The sequence below is a fragment of the Phasianus colchicus genome, chromosome 9 (assembly GCF_987193195.1).
Source record: "Phasianus colchicus chromosome 9, bPhaCol1.hap1.1, whole genome shotgun sequence".
Taxonomy (NCBI): Eukaryota; Metazoa; Chordata; class Aves; order Galliformes; family Phasianidae; genus Phasianus; species Phasianus colchicus.
Window position 1 is genome coordinate 25,652,898 of NC_143444.1, and position 19,613 is coordinate 25,672,510.

Below are 19,613 nucleotides of genomic sequence, written 5' to 3' on the forward strand. Positions count from 1 at the left end.
AGCCAACTATAGCCACTCTCCAATACCTCTGTGCCATTCTTGGATACCTAAACAGTTTATGGTACACATATAGAATTTATACTTTGCAAGATAATTAAAAAAGTCTGATCCAGTCTAATCGCTTGCAAAACTACTCAGAAAAAAAAATAAAAATATTTTTGGCATATAACTTTCCAGACTATATCTAGTTTAATTACATGTCAGTCAGAATCCCAAGTTATTTTCAATCAATGCTGCTCCGTTAGGCAGGCTTTGGGTGAAGTCCTGGCTTTAAGCAGAAGAACTGTGAATTTTGCTACATGCAGTATGAACTGCATATAATGCAACCTGATCCAGCCAGTCAAGAGATCAAGGTTGTGCTGTATGACTAACTGCTCTACATCTTTCTCAACCACTCAACAGTGATGTTTTAATCACCAACAAATCATCATTAGCGATTGCATTGGGCCCACTACCGTGAAAAGAATCCCATTAAAAAAGAGCCCTATTGAAGCAAGATTCTCCCACGATGAGTGATTTGTGAGATGTGGCAGCTGACTGATCTTAACCTATTTAATATGTTCTATATTTTAAAAAAGTTGTAAGGCACTAAATCAAACACCTTAAGAAGATCATGCAGCTAACTTTATCAACTAAATTTATAATACACTCAAGCACTGAGATAAATTACTTGATAAACCCCCTTTCTCACAAAATGCTGACTGCTTTTCATTCGTGTTTAACTTTTCAAACTAAACCTCCATTAGTCTTTTCATTAATTTCCTGGGGGTTATTGTCAAAATATCAATCCATGAGAGCCTGAACCGCACTACTTGCCTTTCTGAGTGTTTGCACAATGAAATGGTATCTCCCCATGTTCCAAAATCTACTCATTACTCGTGACTTTGGCTCTCATGTGATCCTAGCTCCTCCAGGACTCCTGCCCAAGGATTGTCACAGCCTGCTGATTTGGGAGTATTTACCTTTAGCACTGCTAAAAACAACATCCTTTTCGGTTACTACTGGACTTGAAAGCATTTCATCCCAAGGCGAGAGAAACCAGAAGAAACTCCTGCTGAACACATCTGCCTTTTCTGCATCCTCAAAAAGAATTCAAACTTGTAGAGTTGTAAAGAGTTATAGTATATTTGCAATAAAGGAGATGCTAGCAAATATACTTGTAGAAGTTTTAGCTTCGAGACGTTTCCTTCATTTCTATTGCTTACATAAAAAACATAATCATAATATTCCCTCCTATTTAAACTTCATACTTATTTTTGTCCCCTATTTGTATTAAGGACATATATTTGAGTTTTACTTTCTAACACTCTTGCACATTTCTGTTCAATTATTTCCTAGAAATTTTATACAGCTGCAGAAATTCAGCCCGTCTCAACCAAACCACATTTGAGATTGTAATCATCTTCTCTTCAACCTTAATGAATATAAACTTGTTATGATCTCTGTTGATGAGGCAACCACACACTCTGAGGCCAGTAGAGGTTTTTATTTATTATTGTATTTATCCAGAACCATGCAGTTTAAAATGCAGTTACATGGCACTGGTTGCAGCACTTTTTAAATATAGGGGAAAAAAAAAAAAACAACCAATGACTTTACAACTTTAGAAATTGAGTTCAAGCTCTATTTACACTAGTGGCGGATGCTAGAGAAAAAAATATACATACATTTCAACTTGATTTCTTTTTAAATGAAAGCCATTTTACCGATCATCCATGCTGCTTTTTGCCAGTGTTTTGCTAGCTTTACTGTCTATTTTGAGTCTAGGACAACATTACTACATCTGATTTGTTCTTCAACTTCCCTAGTATTCTCAAATATTCTTACAATTTTGACTGCTGCTGTGGTCTGAGCAGACATCTGTAATGACTCAGATACCATTCTCAAGCAGTAAAAGCCAGGTTAGAACTACTGCATAGAAATTTGGGACAGTGCATCTGTTTATCTAAAAAGAGCTCCTTAACTTCTATATTATGGAATATAATCCTGGGAGAAATAACTTGCTTCCTGGACTTCCTCATTCAAGGTTAAGTCCATCACAGATGAATATCACTCCTGCCAGCCATATTTTAATGAAATCAGAAAATGAAATTATTCCAGCTTAGGATCCATTGTGGTTCATCTGCCTGAGCTGCTCATCTGAGTCCTGGAGAGAACAGCAATTCAATTATGTCTGTCTTCTCCATGGTCCTTAGAAATGCCAAGGCAGCACAGGATGACCTGAGTTTCAATAGAAGAAATCAGGCTACATCACTGGCAGAATTACAGACAACTGCAATTCAACTGTATGGCATTTATACATCCATCCGAACTGAACAAGGTGCCTGACCTCTAGTGAAGTTTGGAGGAAACAGCAGAATGGACACTGTTTTGTTCTGGAACTGATCATCTATGAACAAAGAGTATGGGTAAAAAAAAAACCAACCAAGAAAGTGCTCCATCTTTGGAAGACACTGATCAATGAACCACTGAGCCGCATAAGGCAACAAAATGAAATGAAAGTCTTATGAATACACTACAGATTTCCAAAGGCATTCATGTTTACTGGACGAGGTTTATAGCTAGCCAGATGAGCTCTGCAATCCAGTGTCCAGCTTTTTGACTGATCATATAGATAAGCACGTATAGGTGATGTTCACATAAACAAGAATTCTTTTGCATTGAACTTGGCAGATAAAGAGCTAAATACACATCACATGCAGATTTAAATCAAAGCGTCTCCTTTGCTGTTGAAAAATGATATTGAAGGTTTCAATAAATAAGAGATAAATATGCAAACATTTGAACAAAAATATAATTAAAATAAATGAGAGAAACTCCAGTTTTCACAGCTGGTCATTGGTGCTAATTGCCACCTCACTTTTTTCTTTTCTTTTTTTTTTTTTTTTTTAATTATCTGCTATTGTGTTTCTAACTTCTCACTTTCAAACGCAGCCTAAAAGCATTCAAGATACCACCAGCCTACCAACCACTCACTAAGTCCATTCACCAGCAGGAACTCTGAAAGAATGGAGGATACGGGACAGATACTCCTTTTTCACTACTGCCAGTGATTTAATTATAAAAGCCATCCCAGTAGGCTCACGCTTCGTATCAAACGCCAAATGGGCAGAAGCTGAGAGACTCCTCCACCCCAGCCTCTGGTATGTCTCAGCCTCAGTGGTGAGGAATTGGCTTCTCCTGGGATAAGAGGCTAATTTATCAGCTATATAATGATGCATCTCTCTCATTTCATCCAGCTGCCTCCTTCGGAAGAAATGGATGGTTAAAGAGACTTAGATCTAATTAATAATTAATGTTCAAAGCAGATATACAAAATAGCTCATATTCAAATGGGAAATCAAGTTTCTAGAGATGAAATAATAAGAAGTACAAGAAAATATTCTAAGACATTTATCTACGCATTGAAATAGAAGTACTACGGCCTGAAAAAAATTATGAAAAGAGTTCCTGTTATCTGCTCCTCCTTGCTAATAAATAGCAGGTCATAGTACTCTGAAATTTTGGTTTGCAAACACACAGATGCATAAGGTTCTGTATCCTAGCTCTCTTCTCTCTCAGGAAACTATGCCTGGCAAGGTGGAGGATTTACTGGCTGATTGGTCCTTTGGTAGCACTGCAATAAGCAGGATAATTATAAATGTTGATTGTGTGCCAAAGGGTGCAGGCAAAAGTGGACAAGATGCTTCAAATGAAGCTGATGGCATTAACCATGAACAAGACTGAACGCGAAGAAGGAGAAAACAGGCCTTATTTTTAGGACTATGCTAGCAAAACCTCTCTTGCAGAAAGTGAATTATAAATATGCTGGATGCCAAAGTAATGTCCATGGGGGGAGGTAAGGGATTGCTATAAAACACAGTATTCTAACTACTACAGATGTTGCTGCTAGAATTTACAGCTTTCTCTGCGTGCTTATCTCTCCTCACCAGTTTCTGCACATTGAGTCACATTCAAACATGGGCCATTTTAAGCCATCTTTTTATTATTTTAACCTTTTTTTTTTTTTTTTTTTTAAAGCTACAATTAATTTCTTCTGCACTATTCTGTAACGTTAAATAGATTCAAGACGTGTATTTACAAACCACATGCAATCCCATTTTGGCACATGTAAATTACATGCAAATACATTCTAAATTAGTTTGTTTATCACTCCAGAATTCTAATCCAAAGGCTTTGTTTTTTTTTTTTTTTTAAGTTTAGTTTTTATTCTGACATGTTTACAAATGAGTTTGACTCTGGAAAATAACTTAATAAACTCAGGGTTAGCTATGCAATTAGAGGAGGCATCTGGGAACCATAAAACCTGGAAAACAACATTTACATCTTTCATACATCCAAGACTCCACTTTTCTTTCTCCCTTGAATACATCATTTCAAAATATTGCAGTTATTTTTGTATGAGGACAGACAGGAAGAATTCATTTTTATAACCAATGACCCCTCTCTCCAATGAGCAATTCATGGGGTTGTGCTGGATAAAATGCACAAAGTAGAAGATTTCATTACAAAAAAAAGAAAATGAAAAATAACTGAATTAACATTGATCATGACTTTTCAACAGCATTTCTTATTATTACGGCTGGGAAAAGTCTCCTGTGGGCAGTAAAGCTTTCCCATGTATTATTAGCCCTCTACGGAAAGCTATGAAAAGACACAAATCTGTTTTGTCAAAGGACAGAAGAGCATTTAGTTATAAGAGAAAGTATGGTCATAATCCATTGCCAGGTTAAAGGTGAAGAAAACAGAACTATAACACAAAGCCTTAAGAGAGTAATACTCCTGCAGTTAATTCCTGAACACCACAGTCGAGACGCCTGGTTTGTGGGGAGAATACATTCTCAGGGCAACCTGACATCTATACGGTTTATATTTATTAGCAGCAGCGCTGTTATATGGCATCTGTTTGTGCTGGGTACAAACGCACAGCACCACAGGTCCTGCTTTGGGAGGCATTTGTCGAGATGCCACAAGTGCTCCTGCAGCCACTGCTACAGCCCTGTACGGCAGTGATCGCCCTCGCCTGGGCAGAGGGATGGGGACGCCTTGCTTTCTTTTGTTCCTACAAGCAGTGCAGCCCAGAGCAGCTGTCTTTGGATGCTCGGGCCGCTTGGGAACCTTTCCTAGAATATAGGATTAACAAAAGGCAGAACGTTGGGGTGAGAGAGTTGAGTCGGGCATCATGTGTTAACACAGCTCAGGAGCTTGCATCAGATCTTTGACAGAGATTAGGGGTTTGGTTCAGATAAGAGGCCATTTGGGTGCTCTGGATCACATCCCAGCCCAGACTTGCGGCAGGTCTAAGTGACCAGATAGGGATTCATTCTGCATCAAACCACGGGCCCTGCACACTCCCAGCCCCTGGCAAGTGCAGCAGGCAGACAGGGTGAGCACAGGGCATGGCAGCACAGCAACATTTAGCATCGCTCTGAGACTGTCCTTACAACGGGCAGGAAAATTAGGATCATTACAAATGATTCCTCCTTTCAGTAGTCCCTAGAGGATAAGGACAATAGCTGCAGCTGAGTAACAGAGCAGGTAATGTAATAAAAACATCAAGAATAATGTAATCCCCTGCTGTCTTCTAGATGGTTCGAACACGCTTATTTTCATTTTTATTTGTATGGCCCAGCAAACATGACTTTGTGGCTTACGCTGCCCTCCCCAGGCCCTGCTGCAGACCTCATCCCATTCCGCCTGCATCCCTGGCTCCGCTGCCAGCACTCTGTCCCAGCACAAACAGCACCTGCACAGTCCAGTGCTGACATCCCAGCCAGCTGCCACGTCAGAAGCAGACCGCAGTGACAGAAGAGTATTTCACCTTCCTTTAACCTGCTTTTAAAGGACACTGCAGTGATACAACCGCCTCGCAGTACCCACGTTATCTCCTTTAGCAGCATCTCAGATAACTCCCCACCACACTGCGCTGTGCTGGGTGATGAACAAGTCACTGCTCCACTGTGGGTTATTCTGCACTTTCAGTCAGATTTGCAAAGCCATAACACCTTCCCCATTCAAATCTCCTAAAAAATTCGTGCCTTCAAGTTACAAGCTCAAAATAATAATAAAGGCTCTAGGTCATCCTTTCTTGTGGGTGTCCCAGTGACCTTGGCTGACTGCTTTAATAGAAAGCGTTCTGCAAACCAAAAAAAAAAAAAAAAAAAAAGCCCACTGGCAATTCTTAGAAAAAAAAATGAGCTAAGAAAAGGTTCTCTTGTGCAGTTCCAGCTTCCCTTTTCCTCAGTCTCATCCATTTAGCTTTGTAAGCGTCAATGCTTGGCCATTTTCTGTTACTGCAGCAAATGAGGGAAAGGGGTAGTGGGACAGCAGAGGGAATCTTCTCAAAAATAAAAAGCAGTTCTATTAAAATCATACCTCATTTTTGACATTCTCTGTCTATTTTTCCTGCCATCACCCCTGCTTTGTCTGTTTCAGGTACCAAATACTGGGGGGCAGCTCAGTGCCACAAGGTGCACATCCAGCACAACAACATCCTTGTGGGTGGGGATACCCAGGCTGCTAAAATAGAAGTGGAGCACAGCTGGATGTATGTGCCCACCTAGGTTTAAAAATAAAATCACAAGCAAAGGTTTGGGTCCAGGTGCACTGGAATGACAGCACACTCAAGCCAGCAAAATCCAGCAAGAGCCAGGGATTGTTTCTGGCAGGAATAGCACCCAGCTCAGGCCCTGCTGCACTGCCCTCCATTTTGTGATGTCAGTGTAACCCCTGCTGCCTCCAGGTAGGGAGAATATACTGATCTTGCACTGAGTCTCATTCAGGTTGCTCAGCAGATAATTAAAAAGACAGACAAAAAAATCCTGAATGAAGGAACTGTTTCCATATAGATGCCCTTGCTAATTAAAATTTCATTAGAAAGAAAGGAAAAAAAAAAAAAAAGCTTTCCATGCTCTCTAAAACCATCTAATACTAAGAAAGGTTGTTGGATATTTTTTTGGTCTTTTTTTCTGAGAGAGAGAGGAGGAGATTATTTTAAGTTTTCCTCAAGCTTGCCCAAAAAGAGAAGCAGCACAATACACCTGTGCACAAAATTGCTCATTTTCCCTCTAAGTGAGCTCATTCTGCACATTGTGAAGTACAACAGAAAGCATTATGTGCAAACATTTACAGCATGAAAAGCCTCGTCACCTGGGATACTCGCTGCTTTCTGAAAAGTCTGATCAAAGATAAAAACCAAGACAACTCCTTGTAATCAATTATGCACAGATAGTCCTCAGTGTATGTGCAATTCATAAATATAATACTGAAAACATAACACGGATTTACATGCAGAAAAGAAATACGGACACGGACAGAACACTAATCTGCCGATTGGTATCTGGAAGAGACAACTGCAGCTCCATAGGTGAGGCAGCTCCTGCCCACAGAGCTGTGAAGGTCGCAGCAGGACGAGCTAGATTCGGGTTTTATTTCTGTGCAGGCAAAGAGAACTAACCCCCCATAGAAATGCACACACCCAAACAGCACATAGGGTTAAAGCAAGCCACTACCTGGCAATCTAGCTTCTCCTAAACGTGGAACCACACAGTAATGCCTGTCTCATTGGGCTTCACCTTGGGGACAAACCTTCTGTGTGCCAGGGGAGACCCGCAGCCATCTCCAAACACAGCCATCTTTGCACTCAGAAGGGCAGAGGAAGATACACTCAGATTTCCAGCTTGTACGAACACCATCATCATCACCCTCACTAATACCAAATTCACACTTCGAGGCCTTTTCTATGTCTTTTTCGCTCATCTTTATGGCAGTCAACTTAAGGAGTTCACACTGCAATGTCAAACCTTTCAGCAACTCCAACCCTCCCACCTCCTCCCCCCCAACTATAAAATATTTATATTTCAACGTGAAGATTTATTCCTGTTTTGTTCTGGCTGACATCTTTTTGTCGCAGGTCTTGCATACTTTTTGGCTAGGTGAGCCCCAAAGAGTACACAGGAACTTAATGAGCAGATCAATTACTGGTCATAAGAAAAGATACTGTCTCTTTAAAGGTTATTTGAAGGTTGATTGCTATCTTATTGCTTATATCCTGCAAAACTATTCAGCCTTATGAATGAATTTGACCTTTTTATACTTACTGGGAAAAAAAAAAAAAAAAAGAAAAGAAAAAACGAAGAGAAGTTAATTTAGAGCTCTATAATACAACACTTTTTCCTGGAGAAATGAAAGGGCATTCAAATCGATACCTGCACAATAACACTCTGATGAATGTTTGCACCCAATTTTCTCATTTTGCTAACTTGAGATTGGGCATTTTGAATAGTTCTCAAAGAACATATTCTTTATGTGCTGTGAAGTATGTGGTATTGTGTCCAAACAATGCTAGAGGATAATCATTATAGGAGTATCACTGGGCCTGAAAAGGTCAGTTAGTTAGAAATGTCAGCTTTCAATGCAGCCATGCCGGACCTCCCTATGTAAGGATCCAATTAAAGGGACATGCCAAGGTGCATGGAAACATCATGGTGACCCAGAATAATAATAAGGTATTGTGGAAAAACTTGATATTTTTCTTCAAAAGTAATGGATTAGCCTTTAGTATATCCTTTCTGCAGCCTTATTTTGATTTCGTAAATATCACTTATTCTACATGAATCCAAAAAAGGTCATTTAAAAAAAAAATGCAAAGGTGGGGATGAAACAGTCTTACTAAAAGTAAATATCGGGTAACTAAATGGAAAAACTCTGGTTATTGGAGCAAAAAGGAAAAAGAAAGTCATTTCAATAGAAGGCAGAAGTGCGATATTTGAGATGGATATATATGATGTTTTGGGAGACAGATGGGCATAAATCAGGAGAGACAGGCAGACAGGTGAGGGCAAACTTACTCTCCTGGGACATGCTGTGAGAGAGGACTTTCTGCACAGGGGAAAAACAGAAGGAACAGTAACACCAGTCAGTGGATACCTGGAATCTCTGCAATTGTTCTTTTCAATCCAACGGAGAGGTATAAATAAGAATTAGGAGGATACCAACCTGCACAAATAAGTAATTACAAGCAACAATATTAATCCTCCTTATCACAGCAAATGAAAATTTTTACAGCTGTTCAGATGCTGTGAAGATGCGGAATCGGATACAGTCAAATTTCTTAATCAGGCTCAGGACGGCCAAAACCAACCTAATGGCACTAAAATGGCACTGCGAGTTCTCTGTGCTCTCTGTTAGTGCATCATCTTGCTAAAGGATCACCAAGTGTGGAACAAATTTCTTCCAGTGTTCCTCGGGTTCGGCTAAAACTGACAACGCTAATTTCACTCTGAGACTTCAGCATGTGTGTTTTATTTTTCATGGCAAAGAAATTCTCGTACCGTGGGTTCAAACAATTGGGGTTGATTGCTTTGCAGAGCAGCGAGGTCCGGTTCCTCCAAGTTACTTTGGAATACCATGGGCACATGGGGAATTAATACCACCACCATACCATAGTGATACAAGAAATTATTTCCCTCCTATTCATCATCTAGCAATGAAAGACTCTTATTAGCAAACAAATACATAATTTCTTTTTTCCACCATCTTTCCAAAAAAAAAAAAAAAAAGCATGTGAATTTTCACTGCCAAACACGAGCAATAATCACGTCAGGCTGTTTAAAAACCCAGACACTTGACACCTCCTTAGTACAAAATCAATGTCGTATTAATTAATAAGGACCATCAAAAATAGTAGCCAAGTTTTAGCAGCAAACAACTTTCTGTCACATTTTATTACTCTGTATCGTTTTTTACTAATACCCATCTTCCAGCTTCATGACTCTGGGTTCACATTATTTTCATGCTTCAATTAGAAAGAAGAAGATAGCCAGACCGTCCAGGAAGGTAATGGAAAAGTCTTGTAGGGGGGCTTAGTGGTGGAATTTATGGCTAAATGAAACTTTCAAATATACTATAAAACTTCTCCTTCCTTTGCTTAGTTTTACTTGAGGTCTCATAAGCAGTAATATGTAGAAATGCAAAACTTAATCAGCTAAAAAATAGAGCAAATCCCACATATCATTTTATGCAATACCAGGAGAGCAGAAATATATTTTCCTAACCAGAGAAAATTAACTAGGCAACAGTCCTATATCTATAATTTAAAGCAGTAAAATATGTATGGCAGAAACTAAAGCCACCTTAAAAGAATTCCTGTAGCAGCATATCACAAATTAATGAAATGGAGACATTTTTAGAGCATGCTGCACTGAAGATATTAAAAGGGGGGAGAATATTTCACCCCACAGATAAGTCTGATAAATACTTTTTAAATCAAGCTTTCTTCCCTATTTAAAAGTGCAAGAGCTTGAATATTAGGGGACAGCAAACACACAGTCATTAGCATTCCCAATCAAATCTCAGTGTCACTCCACAGAGATCAGGGATATTTCACTCTGTCAGTGTGTGTAAATTCCTAATGTGGTCAGAGGAAAATCTGAACAAATCGTGAGGAAGGAATTATGGAGTCAGCTCTTACTTTATTTCTCCTAAAACAGAGCTGAAAGAGACTTAAAATACTTTATATTCCACGCTGTAGCCAAGCTGGGCACTATAGAATATTCAACTACTGCAGGTTTTTTAAATGCAATCAATTTACTGCTGCCAAATGTAGTAGGTTTATATACATCTGGGAAACATGCACCTACGGTGCTGATGAATTTCTCCTGACATTGCACTGATTTCAAGAGAATGTTGTTTTAAATTGGCAGTAGAGAGACTGGTAGAAAAGGATAAAGCCCTGAGGACGGCTGAATCAAAGAGAATTTCAAAAGAATTTTCCTGATGGTTCTTGGATAATATCACATGTTAGCTATTTTCAAAGCCAATAGTTTCCAACGCACTTCCATTTATGGTATCAATAATTAAAAATATTTCTGTGGGAGATGAACTTACCTTACCGAGAAGAGAAACTGGAAAGCTATATTATTATCGTAAACAGAGGAGATGCAAAAATCTTTGTCTCCAGGAAAAAGCTATAGAAACAGGGATATCTTATTTGCAACTATTGAGTGGTTACCACGAAACGTGACACAGTTGCAGGCGCATGTTCAAAGCATTAGAGAACACGATCACATAGAAATTAAAGGCAGATCAGATTAAGCCACCTGAAAATTTGGTCCTGAAATCTAAAGTCTAGAAGACAAAGTGTAGAGAAAATGTTTTGGATCAAATTCAAAGGCAGAAAAGCTAAGTTTAAAGAAAATTTAAATTACCAAAACTTAAACCTCATTATGTCCCACTCCCTGCCAGCACGTCCCTGCCAGCTACTAATGAATGTTTAAAATCCTTCCCCCACCCCACTGCGCACATCAGCTCTGAATCTGGCACCCTGAACCGTACAGCACGTTGCAGTCTAATTGTAACTCACATGTCAAGGGGCAAGAAGAAAGGAGTGTGGCGAGAGCATTGATAAATTTAACTCAACATTCCTCCAGCTACTCAGCAGTACGGCAGAGCCGTGAACTCCCTTCCACATTTTACATGGGTGTCAGTTACTTCAAAGGGATATATTCAAGCATGAGGGAGTCTGGCTCGCTCCCAGCTTATGCATCATTTGTGCCTGCCTTTTTCTGGAAACCCACGGCAAAGCAAAAACTTCCTCCAGTTTGGGGCACATTGTGGAGCTTTCCAGAGCTGCTTTCTTAGCGCTGGAACAGATCAGCTGTGCACCTTTGCATATGAGACATCTCTTACTCTCTGCATTTCTTCCTCTTGTTTTTTTTTTTTCCCCCCCCGCATCCAGAATGCCCTGAGTTTAGCTTACAGATTTATGATGCACACCTGTGCCACTAAACACACAAATGAGCAATTCCACCAGTGCCATGCATACGTGATTCAGTGTTCAGAAGGCACCTTGAGCCAGGCAAGAGGCTTCTCCCCGTTTTAGCACAGCATGTCCACCTACACAGTCACTGGAAGCTGTTTTCAAATATAGCTATTCTGACCATCCCAATTAGTTGCTGTGTTGATTTAATAAGTTGCTGTATTAAACCAAAAAATCTGAAGCAATAGCTACTTACTGCAATCACACCGATGCACAAAATCAATGAAGTCAACCTTTCATTGTACCAGTAACTTCTGTATTTAAAATTACAAGAAAGGTATCAAAAATTCATTTTACAGACGCGTCTCATATAAAGTTATTCTGTTTCTCAAGCTTCCTTTGGTCTTATTTAATCAAAATTAAATTAAATTAAAGTAGTAGGTGGTCTTCGGTGCCCTTATCCAAGATCTGAATGCCTGTTACGATTAAGACACTCAGAGGTCTCTTTTCCTTTTCTTTCTCCTCTAGAAGCAGAGAACACTGAAGATATGAAAAATGAAGAAAAAAAAAAAAAAGAGCCATGTTTGTCCTTGAAGTTACAGTTAGAATAGTGACAATGGCTGTATCACACTGTATTGTTGCTTTTATCAGCAAGTGCCCTGAGCATACATTAACATAATTGCAAACTGCATGAAAAGTGAACATGCAAAAATGTGATGCAATTGCCAATAGCCTCAAACATCTGTCCCAACAAAGTGTTCCTCCTCCTTATTTTAATTCTTATTATTTTAACAAGGTTAGTGAAGGAGAAACCATGTCACAGATGATATCTACATTTAGAGTGTCAGAACAATTATTGATGCAAAATTGTTATCCAAGCAAATGAGTCACATTTTGTTCACTTCCCAAAACACCTGTTCATTTCCTAACACGTTATTCCCAGTTAAAGCCAGAACTCATTAGTCCCAGTTAAAGCCAAATGGAAAGCTTAATGTGCATATACAGCTGGAAAACTGAAAAAATAACCAAAAGGTAGCACCATTCAAGCACAGCGTATATCTGGAGTCTGGAGCTGGTGGGCAGCGAACTACTATAGCAGCCAACAGAATGAAACAGAGACAAAAACCAGCAATAAACTAATAGCCACCCAGCCTTAACAGTGGAGATCAAAGAGAACTACCCAAACAGCCACCATTTTAATCATGATACTGAGATCTTTGAGCTCACTATGCCAAAGAGCCCACCACATCCTCAGTGTAAGATATTTTGGTTTATCTTCTCAATGGGTAAACAAGAAAGGCCGTAATGAAGAAGATCATTTAGCACATTTCAGATTTCACCTCAATATTTTCTGTCCCACATCAGGGTTCTCCAGAACCAAGCCTGGACTTCCAGTCTCCCACCACACGCACACACGGCCGCTGTCCCATTGCTCCCCAAACTGCTCATGTTTGCCACTGAGAAAAGCCAAACTCGCATTTCTGTGATAGTCAAACACACATTGTGAATTTGAGGGCATCTGCCCTGCAGACATACCGCTAACTGTAACCCCACGAGGCTTAAAGAAATATCAACACTCAAATTCATAGAGTAAAGGTCTGAAGAGGCAGTTCTATGAACGGATAACTGCCCGGGGCTTTGCCAAGCACAATATAGCTGTCACTTGTTATTATGTGAAAGATTTTCTGGGGAACAGTGTTTTTCATTTTGCATTTCAGAGACTGGGGGGAAAAAACAATACATTTAGACAACCATCTCTTTAAGAAAAGAGAAGAGAGCCATGCGGCAGAGCTCACTTACCGGGGCTGGTTATTGTCAGAAGGTCAAGCTGCCGTCTCTGCTGAAAAACAAATTATAAAAGGAATTGTTAAAAGGAGACTAATTTTAGTGGGTGAGCTTAGACCTGTGAAGTAAATGTTCTGACATTTATAGCAGAATTAATTACAAGTTACATGGTTCACAGTAACTCTTTTGGATGGGATCCGCATGTACTTTATGAGGAACAACAACAACAACAAAAAAACCCAACAACAAGCTCAGTCCTTTTAACGTGTTTTTATTTGCACTTATAAAGTGTTACTATTTCTTCTTCGGAGCATATACTTGAAATGGATAGCTAGAAGCACAGATGGACCGATATATTTATGAAAGCAGTTTCTGATTCCATAGGGAAAGAGACAAGGAACCAAGACAAGAAATCCTAAGTTCTTTATTCATATCAATCACTGACTCATAGCCTGGATGTGATCAAGCACAATTACATTGCCTTGGGGTAAACCTTTCAAAGACTTGTAAGGGGATCTAGACAAATTCAAGACTGATAAAAGGAAAGTTTCTTTTTATGCTGAGCACAGCTAGCCTGCAGATCGCATTGCCACCAGTTATCCCTCACCCCAAAGCCTGCCAGAATTGATCAACGCTGAATATTTCTACAGATAACAAAACACAGGGACTTATGATAGCATATATCAAGTTTAAACCAAATAGTTGTTTCTGGAAGGCCTGCAAGCATCCATCACTAGACCATCACTGGAATGGCTACCCCTCATCTCACAGACAGCCTGTTTCTGCCTCTCCTTCCCAGCTTTCTAACTTTGTCTTCTCCCTAACTTTGCCCATCATTAGTGTGTCTAGCTGGCATTTCAGATTACCCTGTCCAGTTTAATTTCTCTCTCCTAATCTGCTCAATAATGTCTGTGTTACTTTCATTTATTGTCAGTCCTATTGATCTTTTTCTAATCTAATTCTCATCATTACATTCACTGTATTCTCTGGGTGACAGCTTAAAGTCCTTGAGGAAGAAACACTGACTTGGTACTCCCTACAGTGAATGTTCATCCCTGGAAATTACAACTGATGAAACTCCTTTCCAAACTCATTGTTTCTCTGCAAGTAGAGCTTCACTGGCTGAAGTACGTGAACACAGCTGACCATCTACTGGATATACTTGAGATGCAAACCCAAAACTGAATTTGGCCTGTTGGGAAGCTAAGTGAGGTATCAGGCTGAGAAAAACACATTTTTTGAAACACTGCTGGCCTTCAGTACCTTAGCTCTTGTACAATGGAAATCACCTTTGAGAGAAACCTAATTCCTGTCTGCTTTCATAATTATTTCTTGTTTGCTCAACTCTGACAAGGCATTTTGAGTATGATTTTAGCAGTATGCTTGACATTTGATTTCTTATAAAACACTAAGGCCAAACTAAGACAAGCATGCCAATGTACTGGTAAAATGGAGCAGAAGAACCTGCCCTACTGCCTTGTGTTTCCTTCACAAGAGCCATTCAGAAATGTTATCCCAGCTGTAGTGAGTTCTGCTCACTCCAGACTTCTCCCAGAGAGCAATAATGCAAAGTAAGCAATAGTACAAATGAAGGACCTGTCTCCCCAGTGGGAGCTGTAAGAAGAAATGTCTCCTAATGAGTTGAATTTTATATAGACTCTGTGCCTTAATCCTGAGTCACACATATAAAGCTATGAAGTGCTAGGACTTAGCACCCACTGGGCCAAAAGCTTTGCTTACATTTCTCATCACAACTGGAACTCCAAATGCTGTATATCTAATGAACAGCTAGAGCAGAAAAGTAAAAGCTTCTCTACTGGGGAAAAAAAAAAAAAAAAAAAAAAAAAAAAAGGTGGAATATAAATAGTCTACATTAAAGAAGGTTGCAGACTGTAGAGCATTTGAAAAGACAGAAATGCCTGTGTAGCCCAACTGGCCCCCAATCCTGACCTAAAGCTGTTAGCTAGGTTTAGAATAAGCACTAAATAAAAACCTAAATTGCTTAAGTCGATACTGCAAGAAGATAAAAGCATACAGAATAGGCTAAACAAAACATGAAACAAAGTGAAACTTTTCTTCCTGATAGGATGCTGCCTTCAAACTGGCCTTGGGAAAAAAAAATAAATTAACTACATGTCCAGGAAATCTTTGTGTACGTGTTGAACTTTAAGCACAAGTTATTTCTCTGACTTCAAATGGAGCAGCACTGATATTTCACATCTAACACCTAAATGCTGCGAGGGCTTTGAAATGCCACCAGGCTCTTGGCCCTGACTCCATCCAAGCACTCCGGGCTGCAGCTCTGTGCTGACTGCCTGACCTGTGCACCCAGGAAGAAAAAATTCCTCTACTCTGACCTTCAGCAGACCTTGAAGAGGTTTCTCTCATTTAGCACAGCAAGGGAAGCTTGTACACGCTCACCCAAGCCCTGGAGAGAAGGAAACAGCAAAACACATCTCAAAATCATGCATTTAAACATGCAAAAATGCACTAATTATGGATCCAATCACTTTCCGGAAATTCAAGCCTGCTCTCAGATCTCAGGGGCTAACTCTCTGCGGCTTCCAGGGCTCAGCTGGATGCAAGCAGACTAGTAACTATATGGATATTTTTTTTTTCATTTCTACTGGCACACTTATGAGTAGCTATAAAAGCAACAGAATTTGGATTTAAAGAGAAAGGCATTACACAAAGTGCCCACAGTTAATAAAATAATTGCATCAGAAACATCATGGCTGTGGGGCTTGATATATCCTCTTCTCCCTTCAGTAATGAAAGCTGCCACCTGCAGCTGTTACCCCCTTCTAGCATGATCACCCTCTCCTTGTTTTGACAGATTTCTTGAAAGACTCATCTCAAGATGTCTGGCTTCTTTTTGCTTTGCCTTTAGTAATTTTCCACTTCTCAGATATCTGCCCCTGCAGAGATACTTGGGGCCATCCCAATCTTCAGGCAACCTCAAGTCCCAGGAATTACTACCAGAGCACTGAGTAAAATATAATGATTATCATTCCCGGTCTGAGAAGAGGTGAGAGTGTCCCATATCACTAATGCTGCATTTCACCTACACTGGCAAAAAGGCACTCCACAAAGGGGAAAAAAAAACACATTAAAATGATTTCCGTAGCATCAACCATAAATGGTAAGTGGAAAACAGAAATATTCCCTTTATCATCACCGTACCTCCAGTGCTATAATCCTGTGCTACCCGTAAGGGGCAACATTCTCATTTTCACTTTGCTGGTTATTTGAAAGCCCAAAGGCACGAAGAGGCCATTGGTGATTCATACTGGCTTCCCACTATGTGCGTTTTTCCATCACTGGTACTATCCAGAGGCACAGTCCCTACAGCACAGGGCTCTGCAGCAAACCTGCAGCAGATCGTGTTCACTTCCATAAAATTAACAGTCTTTAATTAATGCAATAAGCACTGATGAGTAATAAATCATATTAAAATACAAGGAAGGCAAATTTTTAATACATTAAGCATTGATTCACTCAATAAATATTAATCTATTAAGCATCGAGAATTAATTACTTTAAAAAAAAAAAAAAAAACCAGTTGAAAATCCTAGCTGGTGATCTGGTCTAAAATGAGCAGAATGGTCCCTGTTCACCCATAATATGCACTTATTTTTAACTAATTCTGTAATTTATCACATTAAATAACTTGCCTAACAGCAAATCTGGAATATTATTCTATTGCCATATGCAATTTTCTCGACAGATTTTTAACTCACTCCATATATTGCTCCCTAAATTTCTCCTTGCAACTCCCTTTTTGAGTATCTCCTTTCCCTTCCTTGATGTTCGTGGTCTTTAAAACACTTGCCGACTGGTGTCGTTTAATTTTCACCTCAATTAACTCAGTGAGAGTTGCAAAACTAGAAAAAAAAATGTGTGTGGGGAGGGAAATTAAATCATTTATTTAAGTTTAGCTTATCTATGAGATGCTCTTTCACACACTGCTCTCTGCAGTGTTCCTCCAACCTTTTACATAGATGTGGGATGTGCTGCAGTTGCTTTGACTCTTATCTACAGATTAGCAAAAGAGAAGGAAAAAAAGCCAGATGCAAAGATGCCCCATGAGACTGATATGGAGCTGTTTCTGTAGCAACCGATGATTTTCTTCTCATGTAAGAATGAACCGTGTCATATCTAATTCTGAATGTATCTGGGCCTCACTTGCCAGCCAAAGCTGTGTCAAGTATAAAGTCAATATAGTTAGAAAGAGTGATAAAAAAAAAGCAATTATAAAGTCATCTTCCTCCTCCTACACTCCTCCTCTAACCAGGATCCAAAAGATATCCTTGCCCCTGCCTTCAGCCCTGGAACATCACCTCCAAGCACCCAACACCCAGCAAAGATAGGAAGCATTTCAGAAAAGCAGCTCGTCTGCTGAAAGCTCCCTCGTTCATCCCATGCACCCTCATCCCAGGAGATGGCAGTGCTCTGACAGGGGTTCCCTAATTGATTATCTATCTATCAAAAAGTATGGTTTTACGTGGGCCACGACAAATCTCCTAAGTCCAGATCTGAAATCAACTTCATCTTCAGAAAGCCCTTGTTAGGTCTGTGCCACTTTGTTCTGCAGGCAGTGTTCCCTGCAGCTCTGAACCCAAGGGCAGGCTGCTATCTCACTAGCATCTCCTCCAACAATTTACCCACACAAAGCTGGAATTGAGACTCTGTGAGCACAGGATTGTCTTCCTAAATGTATTTTATCCAGACCGGTCTCTTCTCTCGATCTCTTCCATCCCAATTTAATGAATAAGTGTTCTCTTCGTACCACCTTTAATCTACAATGCAATTCAATTAGTTTAAAATTAAAATCAAATGCATGGTGACTTTTTTTCCTGGAAGATTTACGACAAGTTGTTGGTATTTTTGTCTCTTCTAAATTAATTTCTAAATTTTAAATTCTAAGTTAGTTTTCTTCTTCTATAAACAGGCTGTGATGACAAGAGAAATCGTAAGCCATGAAGGAAAGGTTTAGGCTGTATCCCATCCATTTGCATTGCCACAAGATGGGTAATGAAGGCTTAAAGTAATGTAAGAAGAAAGTAAATATGATTATGCAAGCATTTCACGTCTGTCTAGTTTCTCAAATGAGAATTTCTCTACTCACACCCTCCTTCCCTTCAGAATGCATGACATTGCTGAACAGAGAATCTCAATTTAAGTAATGACCCCAATAAGATACTAATTCAAATCCTGTTAAAACGGATAATCTGATGCTTTAAAGCGTTTTATTATTATTATTATTTGAAGTTACATTATGATGTCAAGCAATAATCTTTTTTTTTTCCTTCCTGAAATCACAAGCTTTTGTTCATTGAGTGAAACAAGATCTCACATTTTGTACTTCCTTTATTATTAGCTGCTAACGTTCCCTGACTCTGTGATAAAACGAACCAGTCAGCTTGTTGACACTTGACTGGGGTTTAAGTAAATTGCATCTGCTGTAGCCTACACTGTGGAATCAATTATTGATAATATAGGTGTGGGGGAACATTTATAAAGTGGTTTGGGATATGTTGTTGCTCATGCTAAGAGCTATAATGAGCATTTAAAACCATTTTAACAGTGACCTCCACAGACATTTGATCTTTGCAATATTTGATAATTTGATTTTGGTTTAGAATCAAAACCAAGCCAAAATGATAAAAGACAGCAGTGATCCATTAAGCTACTTTGCTCCTCCTTACAGTTCACATATTACTCTACTTAATATCTGACACTCGCACATTTCTCTCACAAAACCTTCGTGTCAAGGATATGTTTCTCAGGCACATTGCTGAACAAGTAGCTAAAACATATTCCTCTCGCTGCTTGGACTGTTTGTCTCTGGAATACAACACTCATACATAACTTATTATTTATTAATAGGCTCCTCCCTAGTTCTTACTGCCCTGCTGTGCTCAGAAGCTATTTAGAAAGAACATCAACGCAATGGAGACAGGAAATACTGAAAAACCATGTGCGAGCTCTTTGGGCACATGAAAACACTCTCTAGTTCCTCTAGTGGTAGCAGTAAGTCACAGACCCGAAGGCTCGGTGAGCAGATCCA

The 19,613-nt window shown here is 39.5% G+C and overlaps 1 protein-coding gene across 3 annotated transcripts in view; it reads right to left on the bottom strand.

Moving 5' to 3' along the window:
* Positions 1-19,613, bottom strand: part of LOC116234502 (BEN domain-containing protein 5) — an 854,963-nt gene that overhangs the window by 389,559 nt on the left and 445,791 nt on the right. For 2 of the 3 annotated variants that reach the window (XM_090146639.1, XM_090146638.1), the window contains exon 6: positions 13,559-13,598. In XM_090146639.1, coding sequence (XP_090002765.1) covers positions 13,559-13,598 — 40 coding nt within the window. The remainder of the gene's footprint in view (positions 1-13,558; positions 13,599-19,613) is intronic. The other variant, XM_090146640.1, reaches the window with a different exon arrangement.